We start from the raw sequence: 12,713 nt of genomic DNA on the forward strand, positions 1-12,713 counted from the left end.
AGAATTGTGGATGACTATGCAATGGCTTCGTCCATTATACCAATCTTGGCATACTTTCTCCAGCAGCTGCAGCTTCTCCCTGTAGCCTTTTAAGTGAATTTTGTCATGCTGTTTTACACCACTGTGTATTCAGCTCTGGATGTTAGTTTCAAGATAAAAGAGTCTGTCTTGCAATTGTTATTAGTCACACACAAGATTTTAATTATCCAACCAAATATCAAACCTAAGAACACTCCTGCACAAGTTACAAATCTCAGGCTATGAGACAACAGATTGTGTATGTAGACTAATATTCTATCACTGAGTAGTACCTCATTTTAGGTTTTTGGTCTGGATTATTTATAGGAACTCAGTGCCTAATCCTGCAGGATGAACATGTTTAATGAACTAGTGGGGAATACATAGAGTGCAATTGCAGCATGACCATGGAGGGATGATGACAGATCTACATTCACAGAGAGAGAGGTTCCAATTATACTATTGTATTATATTAGAACTATACTATCCCTATGAGGAAGATCACTCACCTGTCTTTTGACCTGTGAAATCCAGGTTTGGAAGAGCAAGTCCAGCCTTGTTTTGTGATACCTTCTTGTTGTTTTCACAGCAATAAAAATATCCTTCAACTCCAGGTTCTCCTTAATAGAATCATTTGGAGGTCTATAGTGGTCTTTTAACATACTTTGAAGAGGACTGGTGGAGCTCCCATCCTGCTCCTCAAGTTTCAGGCTGGATCCCCCAGCATGTAGGCTGTAATCTTTCCATTTTTCTACAGTTTCATCTTTCACGCTGTGTGCAATATCAGTTCCTTCACTGTTCAAATGGTGTGTTGAGCTGGGCTCTGCCTGCTGGCGGTGGAACTCACTGCAGGAAGCATTAAAGGGAGGCTGTGGATGGGGTTTTGGATAGCCCCTACGTCGCCAGGTACTTTGGAATCTGGGGATTAGCAGAAGAAGGAAAGCACAGAAGGTAACAGACAGCAGGAAGCAGATCTTACTGAGCCCAAAGCAGGAAAGTGTCATTCTTCAGCCCCCAGGGCCCAGGCCATTTTGCACAGTTGGGACATTATGTCATATAGGATGGATCACAGCTCTGCAGGAAAGGATAGGAGAGGTTGAATGCTCTTTGGGACAGACTTACATCACAGTCTTGCTTTATTTTGTTTGCAGAACACTGAATCAACAGAGCTAGGAGAGTTGTATGCCTGGAACATCTACCTGACTCTGCCCCATGAAACCTCACTTTCCTCTTTTACATCCTAACTTAAGACACTTCTTTCTGTAACCACACTTTCTCCAGTGCACACACACGATCCCAAGTCACCACAGCCTCAGCACGCCCCAGTCATAATAACACCAAAATCCACTCTCAGTTATAGGTATCGCTGTATTGCGAATGGTGTCTCTGTTGCCCTCTAGTCTTGTTTCAAATCTCTTGTTTGCTGCTATAAACAGTAAGATGGTTAATTGTGTTTTGGGATTTTGTATACAGTTATTATTCATTTCCACTGTAACAGCTACTGTTAAAAATGTATGAAACAGAAAAAGGAAAAACAGTTAAAGCATTTGAAACTTGAGAAGTTGAGTAAAATCTTTATTTAAAGAACATCTATTATTCTCTTTATAAGTGGTATTAAAGGTGATTTTAAACACAAGCAAAAAACCCATACCTACTAATTTCTACATCAGAATCATAGCTTTTATTTGAACCATAGTGCAACTTTTAGAAAGGCATCCAGTCTTTACTTTGCTGTTGAAGTCCAGTCACATGTCCTTCAAGACAAAACACATAGGAAGGGAGGAAAAAAATAGCAAATGTACAAAGTGAAGCTTATATTTTGATGGAGTTTTTTTCTTTGTAAAACAACTGGAAAGATATAATTACAGAATGTTGTCTTATTAGACAGTTAGATTTAGCAAACTTTTATTGGTTGGGCTAAAAACTGCATGGGGGCATACAGTGTGGGGGAGAGGTCCCAGGGTGATGGGTGGCACTGCACTTGGGGGGAGGGGTCCTGCACTGTAGTGGATGTCCAGAAGGCACTACACGTGTGTGTGGGCAGCAGGCAGGGCAGGGAATGTCCTGGGGGTAGTGGCAGTCGCATGGGTGGGGTGATATTCCAGGGTGCTCTCCATGAGGAGAGGCCAGGTGGGGGGGCGAGTGACCCTAGGGGTGGCAGTCATGCATGTAGGGGGAATATTCTGAGATGTGGTGCATAAGGGGGCCAGGTGGGGAAGGAGTGGTCCTGTGGGGGAGCGGTCATGCGGGAGAGGGATGTGCCAGGGTGCACTGCATGAGGAGGGGCCAGACAGGATAGGGGTGGTCCTGGGGATGGCGATCATGCAGGAGGGGGATGTTCCGAGTGCAGTAGTCATGTGGGTGGGAGGATATTCTGTGGTGTGCTGCTTAAGGATGGGGTAGGTGGGGTGGGGGTTGAGGTCTTGTGGGAGGGGGATGTGTTGGGGTGTGCTGCATGAGGAGAGGCCACGTGGGTGGGGGTGGCGGTCATGCAGGAGGGGGATGTGCCAGGGTGCGCTGCATGACAGGCACCAGGGGGTGGGGGTGGTCCTGGGAGTGGTGGCCATGCGGGAGGGGGATGTGCCGGGGTGTGCTGCGTGACAGGGGCCAGGTGGGTGGGGGTGGTCCCGGGGGTGGCGGCCATGCAGGAGGGGGATGCGCTGGGGTGCGCTGCGTGACAGGGGCCAGGTGGGTGGGGGTGGTCCTGGGGGTGGCGGCCATGCGGGAGGGGGATGCGCTGGGGTGCGCTGCGTGACAGGGGCCAGGCAGGTCGGGGTGGTCCGGGGGGGGCAGCCATGCGGGAGGGGGATGTGCCGGGGTGCGCTGCGTGACAGGCACCAGGGGGTGGGGGTGGTCCTGGGGGTGGTGGCCATGCAGGAGGGGGCTGCGCCTGGGATGCGCTGCATGACAGGGGCCAGGTGGGTGGGGGTGGTCCTGGGGGTGGCGGCCATGCGGGAGGGGGATGGGCCGGGTGTGCTGCGTGACAGGTGCCAGGCGGGTCGGAGTGGTTCGGGGGGGCGGCCATGCGGGAGGGGGATGCGCCGGGGTGCGCTGCGTGACGGGCCAGGCGGGTCGGGGTGGTCCCGGGGGTGGTGGCCATGCGGGAGGGGGATGGGCCGGGGTGCGCTGCGTGACAGGCACCAGGCAGGGGGTGGGGGGGTAGGTCCCTGGGGTGGTGGCCATGCGGGAGGGGGATGTGCCGGGGTGTGCTGCGTGACAGGCACCAGGGGGTGGGGGTGGTCCTGGGGGTGGTGGCCATGCGGGAGGGGGCTGCACTGGGATGTGCTGCGTGACAGGGGCCAGGCGGGTGGGGGTGGTCCTGGGGGTGGCGGCCATGCGGGAGGGGGATGCGCTGGGGTGCGCTGCATGACAGGGGCCGGGCGGGTCGGGGTGGTCCGGGGGGGGGCGGCCATGCAGGAGGGGGATGCGCTGGGGTGCGCTGCGTGACGGGCCAGGCGGGTCGGAGTGGTCCCGGCAGTGGCAGTCATGCGGGAGGGGGATGCGCTGGGGTGCGCTGCGTGACAGGCACCGGGGGGTGGGGGGGGGAGGTCCCTGGGGTGGTGGCCATGCGGGAGGGGGATGGGCCGGGGTGCGCTGCGTGACAGGGGCCAGGCGGGTCGGGGTGGTCCCTGGGGTGGCGGCCATGCGGGAGGGGGATGGGCCGGGTGCGCTGCGTGACAGGTGCCAGGCGGGTCGGAGTGGTTCGGGGGGGGCGGCCATGCAGGAGGGGGATGCGCCGGGGTGCGCTGCGTGACGGGCCAGGCGGGTCGGGGTGGTCCCGGGGGTGGCGGCCATACGGGAGGGGGATGGGCCGGGGTGCGCTGCGTGACAGGCACCAGGCGGGTCGTAGTGGTTCGGGGGGGGCGGCCATGTGGGAGGGGGATGCGCTGGGGTGCGCTGCATGACAGGGGCCAGGCAGGTTGGGGTGGTCCAGGGGGGGCAGCCATGCGGGAGGGGGATGTGCTGGGGTGCGCTGCATGACAGGCACCAGGCGGGGGGTGGGGGGGTAGGTCCCTGGGGTGGTGGCCATGCGGGAGAGGGATGTGCCGGGGTGTGCTGCGTGACAGGCACCAGGGGGTGGGGGTGGTCCTGGGGGTGGTGGCCATGCGGGAGGGGGCTGCACTGGGATGCGCTGCGTGACAGGGGCCAGGCGGGTGGGGGTGGTCCTGGGGGTGGCGGCCATGCGGGAGGGGGATGCGTTGGGGTGCGCTGCATGACAGGGGCCAGGCGGGTCGGGGTGGTCCGGGGGGGGCGGCCATGCGGGAGGGGCATGTGCTGGGGTGCGCTGCGTGACAGGGGCCAGGCGGGTCGGGGTGGTCCGGTGGGGGCGGCCATGCGGGAGGGGGATGCGCTGGGGTGCGCTGTGTGACAGGCACCAGGCGGGTGGGGGAGGTCCCTGGGGTGGTGGCCATGCGGGAGGGGGATGGACCGGGGTGCGCTGCGGGTCGGGGTGGTCCCTGGGGTGGCGGCCATGCGGGAGGGGGATGGGCCGGGGTGCGCTGCGTGACAGGGGCCAGGTGGGTCGGCGTGGTCCGGGGGGGCGGCCATGCGGGAGGGGGATGGGCCGGGGTGCGCTGCGTGACAGGGGCCAGGCGGGTCGGAGTGGTCCCGGCAGTGGCAGTCATGCGGGAGGGGGATGCACTGGGGTGCGCTGCGTGACAGACACCAGGCGGGGGGGGGGGGGAGGTCCCTGGGGTGGTGGCCATGCGGGAGGGGGATGGGCCGGGGTGCGCTGCGTGACAGGGGCCAGGCGGGTCGCGGTGGTCCCGGGGGTGGCGGCCATGCGGGAGGGGGGTGTGCCGGGGTGCGCTGCGTGACAGGGGCCAGGTGGGTCGGGGTGGTCCGGGGGGGCGGCCATGCGGGAGGGGGATGGGCCGGGGTGCGCTGCGTGACAGGGGCCAGGTGGGTCGGGGTGGTCCGGGGGGGCGGCCATGCGGGAGGGGGATGGGCCGGGGTGCGCTGCGTGACAGGGGCCAGGCGGGTCGCGGTGGTCCCGGGGGTGGCGGCCATGCGGGAGGGGGGTGTGCCGGGGTGCGCTGCGTGACAGGGGCCAGGTGGGTCGGGGTGGTCCGGGGGGGCGGCCATGCGGGAGGGGGATGGGCCGGGGTGCGCTGCGTGACAGTGGCCAGGCTGGTCGGCGTGGTCCGGGGGGGCGGCCATGCGGGAGGGGGATGGGCCGGGGTGCGCTGCGTGACAGGGGCCAGGCGGGTCGGAGTGGTCCCGGCAGTGGCAGTCATGCGGGAGGGGGATGGGCCGGGGTGCGCTGCGTGACAGGGGCCAGGCGGGTCGGAGTGGTCCCGGCAGTGGCAGTCATGCGGGAGGGGGATGGGCCGGGGTGCGCTGCGTGACAGGCACCAGGCGGGTTGGGGTGGTCCGGGGGGGGGCGGCCATGCGGGAGGGGGGTGTGCCGGGGTGCGCTGCGTGACAGGCACCAGGCGGGTCGGGGTGGTCCAGGGGGGGGGGGCGGCCATGCGGGAGGGGGATGGGCCGGGGTGCGCTGCGTGACAGGGGCCAGGCGGGTCGGAGTGGTCCCGGGGGTGGCGGCCATGCGGTAGGGGGATGCGCCGGGGTGCGCTGCGTGACAGGGGCCAGGAGGGGGACGGGGGGGAGGTCCCTGGGGTGGTGGCCATGCGGGAAGGGGCTGCGCCGCGTGACAGGCACCAGGCGGGGGGGGGTGGTCCCTGGGGTGGCGGCCATGCGGGAGGGGGATGCGCCGGGGTGCGCTGCGTGACAGGGGCCAGGCGGGAGAGGTGCCGGAGAGGCGCTCCACTCCGTGGATTTGACGTGGGTACCCAGGAGAACGTTACGGGCTCGGAGGTGCGAGGAACCACCCACCTCCCGCTGATGACTTCGGGCCAAGCCGAGGTTTCTCCTAGCAGGTGTCCGCCGCGCGCTCGGGAGTCTCCTCTACCCCACCAGGCGGCTCGGAGCCCAACACCTCCTAGCGGCAGCGGGGCCGCGGGCCCTTTAAGGGCTTCACCTGTCGGACCCCACAGGCCGGAATGTTTGACCCGGAAGTGAGAATTAAGCGGAAGGCAGGGGGCGGAAGACTAACCCGGAAGTAAAGGCTCTGAGGGGAGGATGCCGTTGCCCGTTCAGGTCTTTAATTTACAGGTAAAGGCTCCCGAAGGCCGGGTCTTGCGACCGTAATAAGCCAAGTCTCCTGTGCCCTGGGCAGTCGCTCTTGGGTGGTGGAGCAGCCGTTTTCTCCTCACCCGCCTTGGCTTCTCGTCCTGCAGGGCCCCGATGGCTCTGGCTCGGCCGTTGCGGCCGGGCTGGTGGTGGTGGGGGAACCTCGGCTCCAGGAGCTGGGCACCAGCGGGGGCCGAAGGCCTCGAGCCGCCGCCGCTTCCGTGTTTTCTGGTGCGTCTTTTTGCTGGGCCCCTCTGCCGCGAGTTAGGTGCTGGATGACCCGCCTGGCTAGGCGGTTCTCCGGCCCGAGAGATGATACCAGCCGAGTGCCGTCTTCTCTTCCATTCTCGCCAAGGGGTGCCCAGGGCTGCGCTGCGCACGCTGGGGAGGGGCTCTTTCAGCTCTGTCTGTGCATCGGCGTGGTCTGTGCAAATCGGGACCTATTAGCTTATTTCCGAGAGCTAGTTATGCCTCCTGAATTCTTCCTTTAGCACCGGCAGCCACTGAGAGGGAATTAGGTGCAGGAATGTTTGGTCCCACTCTAATCACACTATATATGCTGATCTTCCCAGCTACATAGGCTAGAACAGGGCTTCCCAACCTTTTCTCTAGCGTGGACCCCCCAGTCGCTCCTCCAAACTGTTTGTGGACCCCCCCGATCCTCCCCTCACCGTTCACAGATCCCCATCAAAGCCAATTCTAGCTGATACAGATACTTCATTAAATGAAAAAGAAAACCCCAATATAGATTTTCAGGCATCAATTAATGTTATTGGAAGATATTTAATTTAAAAAATAATTGATTGTAACTTTTCAAGTCATTTAAAACATATTTTCTATTATAATTTTTATATTGTTTTTCAGGGACCCCCTACTACAGTGCCCTGTCAGACTCCCAGGAGTCTGTGGACCCCAAGTTGGGAACCACTGGGCTAAAGCAGGGGCTCACCTGCTGGGATGCAGTGCTTCATCTCTGCGAGAGCTCCTTGTTGGGCCCCTGGGCTTTATTTCCATTCTTGTTGAAATCCCTTGTTCCTAGTATGTGTCCCATGGGGCAGAAACACTGAGACATACCCCTCCACTGACCAGAAGGCCCTGCCTGATGTCTCTCCCTTTTCCTAGTTTGTTTGGTGGAAAATGATCAAGGGAAGTACACTTTAATGGTGAAAGCGCCACATGTGGCTTCTGAGGCACAATCTGGCCCCTTCTGTTTTAGTTCTTGCTAGTGTGGAATGTGGTGTTTTTTACACTAGCAGCTTGTTACCTTATTCTTTCTGAGCCCTTTGTTTTAGTAATCTTTTATTTTATTTGACTGTGATGTTAAACCTCTCCTGAGTGCAGAGCCTTTTATTGGAGTTTTTCTGTAGGCCCAAAGAGCTGGACCAGGTCTTTTGAAACAGCTGGTTAGCAGAAAATTCTGGGAGATTAATCTAGCTTGCTTACACCACTCATTACATGCACAACTTGCAACCAAGTATTTAGAAGGAAGGAACACTATTCCCAGCAATTCTAACAATTTTGCTGGTCTGCTTTCAAATCAGTTATTTCTAAAGCAGAATTCATTGTGTGCCAGTTACATGTAAGTTCCTGATGTGAGGGAGTGCAGCCATGTAAATCAGCAGGTAGAAAGGAGGTGGAGGCTTGCAGTGAAAAGGTAAGAACCCATAAGCCACTGTTAAAATCCCCAATGGAATAGGACTGCTAATCATAAAAATGTCTGCTGACCACTCAGTGGATCCTTTTGAAAGTTAATTGTCTTTCTTCCTTTTAGAAGCCGGCAAGTTCTGTGTCAGGGAGAGGGGGTGCAGAGAGTCAGGAGAGGATGAGGGATAGCTCAGCTCCCAGTTCAGCTTCTTCATCAGTGACAGATTTATACTGCACCCCCCACAGCAGTAGGTCAAACCTCTTCCTTCCGAGTACAGCAGGAGACTTCAGCTTGAGTGCCAGCTTATCAGCTTGTACACTGCTTTATGAGGTACCTTAAAAGAAAGCATGCACTTGTGGGTTCAGAAAAACTTGGGGAGTAAGCATGAATTGAGTTTTAACTACTGTGACCATAAATGACAAAACCTATGACTTTCTGAAAAATTAATTAGCAATTTGAGAACAACACTGATCATGTGCATTCTCTTCAGAATTCTAATTCAAAGTTAACTGCTGGGAAGGCACTTTCCCTGCAATTCTGAGGTAGTGGATTGAGGGAATTTTATGGAGTGGCATTAATTTAGTCTGTTTCCCCATACAGTGATGAAAGAGGACTGTTTTGGTCCTGTATCTGGTATTTTCCCAGCTGGATTGGTACATTGTTGTCCTGAGCACTGGTGTATATAATCACTGCTTCTCCAGCTAGAGAATAATAAACTAAGGCAACTGAAAAACACTCCTCTGTATACTTATATCTTGGTCTGTCTTTACTTTGGATCTTTGGTCAATTCACTAAAATTGTCTTATCACCCCAGTTGTTTCAGCATTGTGTATTTTGGAGCTGTGAAGTATGTCAGAGTAAATTGGGGGTTGGGGCAGGCAGAAACTAATGGGCAATCAGTTACAGAACTAGGAATTCTGGAACTTTTTTGACGTTTCTCAAAAACTGTTTAGTGTTCTACCCTTGATTCCTGGGGAAGAATAGAGTCTATAAAAATATGGGATAACTCTGTGGTCAGGTAGGATTAGTGAGAAAAACGGTGGTACACTAAGCTCTTTTCATGTGAACCATCAAAATGAGACTTTGCTTGCAGTAGATTGCACGCGCATTTATATTTGTCAGAAGCTAGGAATGGATGATGTATCACAACAAGAATGATTAAAGGTCTTGAGAACATGAGGTATGAGGGAAGACTGAAAGAACTGGTCTTGTTTAGTTTAGAAAAGAGAAAACTTAGAAGAGACATGATAGTGATTTTCAAGTACCTAAAAGAGGGTTACAAGGAGGAGGGCGAAGTATTCTTCTCTGTGGCCTGTGAGGATAGGACAAGAAGCAACAGGCTTACACTGCAACAAGGGAGGTTTAAGCTGGACATTAGGAAAAAAATTCCTAACTGTCAGGGTGGTTAAACATTGGAATAAATTACCTAGGGAGGTTGTGGAATTTCCATCACTGGAGATATTTAAGAAGAGGATAAATAGGCATTGATCAGGGATGGTCTAGATCAGCAGTGTCCAATAGGAATTCAAAGATTGACACACTTGTGTTTGTCATCTTTCCATATTCACCACAGCCCCCACTCCCACTCCAAATAAATGCCCTCCCCCAGCCACTCCTGTTCTAATTTAATGCCAGTGACTCATGAAAGCCACCGCTGGATCTGTTGCAGGGGCTGAGGCTGATGCCACCATGCATGTCTCTCACCAAGCACTGGGGTATGTGCATGGAGCAGGCGGATGGCACTCCCTGGCTGTGTCTACACTAGCCCCAAACTTCGAAATGGCCATGCAAATGGCCATTTTGAAGTTTACTAATGAAGTGCTGAAATACATATTCAGCACCTCATTAGCATGCGGGCGGCTGTGGCACTTCGAAATTGACGTGGCTTGCCGCCGTGCGGCTCGTTGATATAGGGCTCCTTTTCGAAAGGACACTGGCTACTTCGAAAAGGAGCCCCGTCTGAACGAGCTGCGCGGCAGCAAGCTGCATCAATTTCGAAGTGCCACAGCCGCCCGCATGCTAATGAGGTGCTGAATATGTATTTCAGCGCTTCATTAGTAAACTTCGAAATGGCCATTTGCATGGCCATTTCGAAGTTTGGGGCTAGTGTAGACATAGCCCCTGTGTGCAGCTCTCAGGAGAAGCCACGTGCCACCCCAGAGTCTTTTTTGCCAAAAAGTCATGTCCTGTTTACCACATGTGGTGAGTGGCAAACATACAGTAAACCTTCAATTTAAGACTAATGGGAGAAAGGGGTGTCCGTTAATGCTAAAAGTCCTTTATATCCGAATGGTTATGCTGTATGACGATGCACTGATCTTCCCAGCCCATCACTCACTCCTGTCCTCTGCCCCCTCTCTTCCCTTTACACTTCCCTCTCCCAATTACCAGGAGAGGATCTGAATGCTGGCCTGGGTCCTTCTACCTCCTGCAGCTCTCAGTGCTGCGGCTCCTCCAGCCCCTGGCTCTGAGCTGCCTGTGCGAAAGTAGAATGTACCCACCCCCAGCCTGCCACCGGGCAGCAGCCTCCGACACCATGGCTGCTGTTCAGTGCCATTGCAGACAGCAGCAGCTGGGTGTTGACATACTCCAAGCACACGGAGCTCCTGGAGGAGAGTTCCTGTGCCCTGCCAGAGGCCCATCCTGCTCCTCTGGCTCTGGTGGCCCCAACTGCTGTGGTGGCCCCTCCAGCCCCAGTGACTGCTCTGGTGAGTCTCTGGCATTTATTTGCAGGGGTAGGGGAGCTGGCAGACAGTGTCCATTATTTCTGTTCAGTTGAGGTTTTACTATATTGGATGCTGTGGATCTAGATGGTGCTTGGTCCTACCATGAGGGCAGGAGCCTGGACTCGATGACCTCTCGAGGTCCATTCTAGTTCTAGTGTCCTATGATTCTGTGATCACTTGATGATTATCTGCTCTATTCATTCCCTCTGGGGCACCTGGTATTGGCCACTGTTGGAAGACAGGAAACTGGGCTAGATGGACTTTTGGTGTGACCCTGTTTGTCTGTTCTTACATAAAATACGATTCTGAGTGCTGTTCTGCTTTTGCTGTCCTCCTTCAGCTTGGGTCCTTTGGGTGAGGCTTAAATATTACTTTGGAGTCTGCTTCTTTTTGACTGGGTGAGGCTAGGAGAGTATTTTGGTTATTTCCCAAGTGTTAGCGATTTATGGCATCAAAAAGGTTATAGCTTGCAATACATCCTGCACAACTTTGATGCTTTTCAGGCCAATGGCTTGGGAAATTTACAGTTGGAACTGTAGTGGTATAATTATACCACTGTTTACAGTAACCTTTGAGCTAACATTATAGTTATACTTCTGAAAAATGTACTTCAAGTGAAATTATGTTAAAATTTCCCCATAGGAATTAATGGAATTGCATGTGGGAGAGTTCCATGGAAAAATTTTCTTCAGCAGACAGAAGGCAGTATATGGTATAAAGAATGTTATACTGTACACAACAGTGATTGTGACACTTGGTTTAGATAGTGGAGTCTGTGTGTGAAATGTTTCCCAGAGAATGTTTAGCTACTAAATGATGAACTAGCTCTCAGCTGAGGTCTCTTCCAGCTCTATTGTTCTATGATTCTATGAGAAGCCAGTGGGCCTTGGTGACTGGAGAGCCACTAGTGAGCACTGGGACCCCAGTGGCTGGGGAACTGGTTGGGTAGCAGCAGGGGTGAGAAGCTGGGGAGCCATCCAGGGAGCTGCAGGGTGGGGTGGGGCAGAGGGGAACGAGCCAGCTGGTGAGCTGTGGGATTGGGAAGCCTCAGGCCAGGGAGCCACTGGGGAGCCATGGATCAGGAGTAGCCAGGGAACCACAGAGCCGAGACCTAGCAGGGAATTCTTGAAAGTGGCTGGGGGACAGGAGGGGGCCCCTAGGGCATTGACCACCCCTCGTCTGGGGCTGCTCAGGTCCTGAGGGTGCTCTGTGCATGTGTGGTTTTTTTTCAGTTTTTTACTCCAGAATCTGATGAAGTGGGTTGTACCCACGAAAGCTCATTACCTAATAAATAAAATTGTTAGTCTTTGAAGTGCTACAGGACTGCTTGGTTTTTGTGATGCTCCAGCCTAACATGCCTACCCCTCCGATACTATATAGCTGTAAATTCTGTATGTAAAGAAGACAAGCCTTTATGTGAAGTATGTATGTATTCTTCATGGAGGATGAGTGGGGCAGTTCACACTTCCCACAGCTACTACTACCTGGTTTTCTAGGACAGTATAGGTTCTTACTTCCCCTCTAGCTTGGAGGTGCTTGAGACTTCCCACTTGACCTCAGGCTCTGCCCCATTGCACCTTCTTCGCCAGAGCCCCTTTCCCTCCATTCAACCCTCTTCACTTAAGCTCCCACCCTACCTCCTCCCCTCCCAGCATATCCCCTCCCCACTCTTCCCTCTTCTTCCCAGGGCTCAGAAACTTCTTTTAAAAATAAGATTTCAGAGGGAAAGGTGGTAGTCTCAGAGAGATGTTGGGGTGTGTGGGTGCACATTGGGTGTTTCCAACTAATGACTTGCCTGTGCTTGCTCAGAAAAGAGCAGCAGGGCATCTTTTGGAATTGCCAGGCATACCTGTGATATTGCAGCATGTTCAGAATAGGGATGTGGGAGATCAACTGGTAAGCATCGCCATTAACAGTTGATGCATACCGGTTCTGGTTAACCAGTAGGGGCTGGAGCAGCTCTCCACCCACCTTGATTAAGAGGGCTGCTCCAGTCCCATGGGGCTTGCTGTGGATAGGGGCTGTTCTGGCTGCCCATAGCAGCCCCAGTCCATGGCAAGCCAAGCAGCACCTGTCTGCAGTGAGCCTGGTGTGTCAGCTACCTGGAGCAGCACCTGTCTGTGGTGAGCCTAGATGCATCTGTGGTGTGAGTATAGGGACACTTCAATTAACTGATTAAATGGGATTTTACA

At 55.0% G+C, this 12,713-nt stretch overlaps 2 protein-coding genes across 7 annotated transcripts in view; one reads left to right on the plus strand and one right to left on the minus strand.

Annotated features, from left to right (window-relative positions):
* RFNG (RFNG O-fucosylpeptide 3-beta-N-acetylglucosaminyltransferase) overlaps positions 1 to 5,994 on the minus strand; it is a 20,218-nt gene extending 14,224 nt beyond the window's left edge. For 2 of the 4 annotated variants that reach the window (XM_075014189.1, XM_075014191.1), the window contains exons 1-3: positions 5,854 to 5,990; positions 1,670 to 1,772; positions 528 to 1,092 (exon numbers count right to left, since the gene is read on the minus strand). In XM_075014189.1, coding sequence (XP_074870290.1) covers positions 528 to 1,022 — 495 coding nt within the window. In that variant the 5' untranslated portion in view covers positions 1,023 to 1,092; positions 1,670 to 1,772; positions 5,854 to 5,990. Of the gene's footprint in view, positions 1 to 527; positions 1,093 to 1,669; positions 1,773 to 5,853 lie in introns of all 4 variants that reach the window. The other 2 variants (XM_075014192.1, XM_075014190.1) reach the window with 2 other exon arrangements.
* The window catches only part of GPS1 (G protein pathway suppressor 1), a 22,245-nt gene continuing 15,511 nt past the window's right edge, over positions 5,980 to 12,713 (plus strand). For 2 of the 3 annotated variants that reach the window (XM_075014186.1, XM_075014187.1), the window contains exon 1: positions 5,980 to 6,132. In XM_075014186.1, the coding sequence (XP_074870287.1) occupies positions 6,100 to 6,132 (33 nt within the window). In that variant the 5' untranslated portion in view covers positions 5,980 to 6,099. Of the gene's footprint in view, positions 6,133 to 7,933; positions 8,126 to 12,713 lie in introns of those variants that run through there. The other variant, XM_075014188.1, reaches the window with a different exon arrangement.

The sequence above is a fragment of the Carettochelys insculpta genome, chromosome 20 (genome assembly GCF_033958435.1).
Source record: "Carettochelys insculpta isolate YL-2023 chromosome 20, ASM3395843v1, whole genome shotgun sequence".
NCBI lineage: Eukaryota > Metazoa > Chordata > Testudines > Carettochelyidae > Carettochelys > Carettochelys insculpta.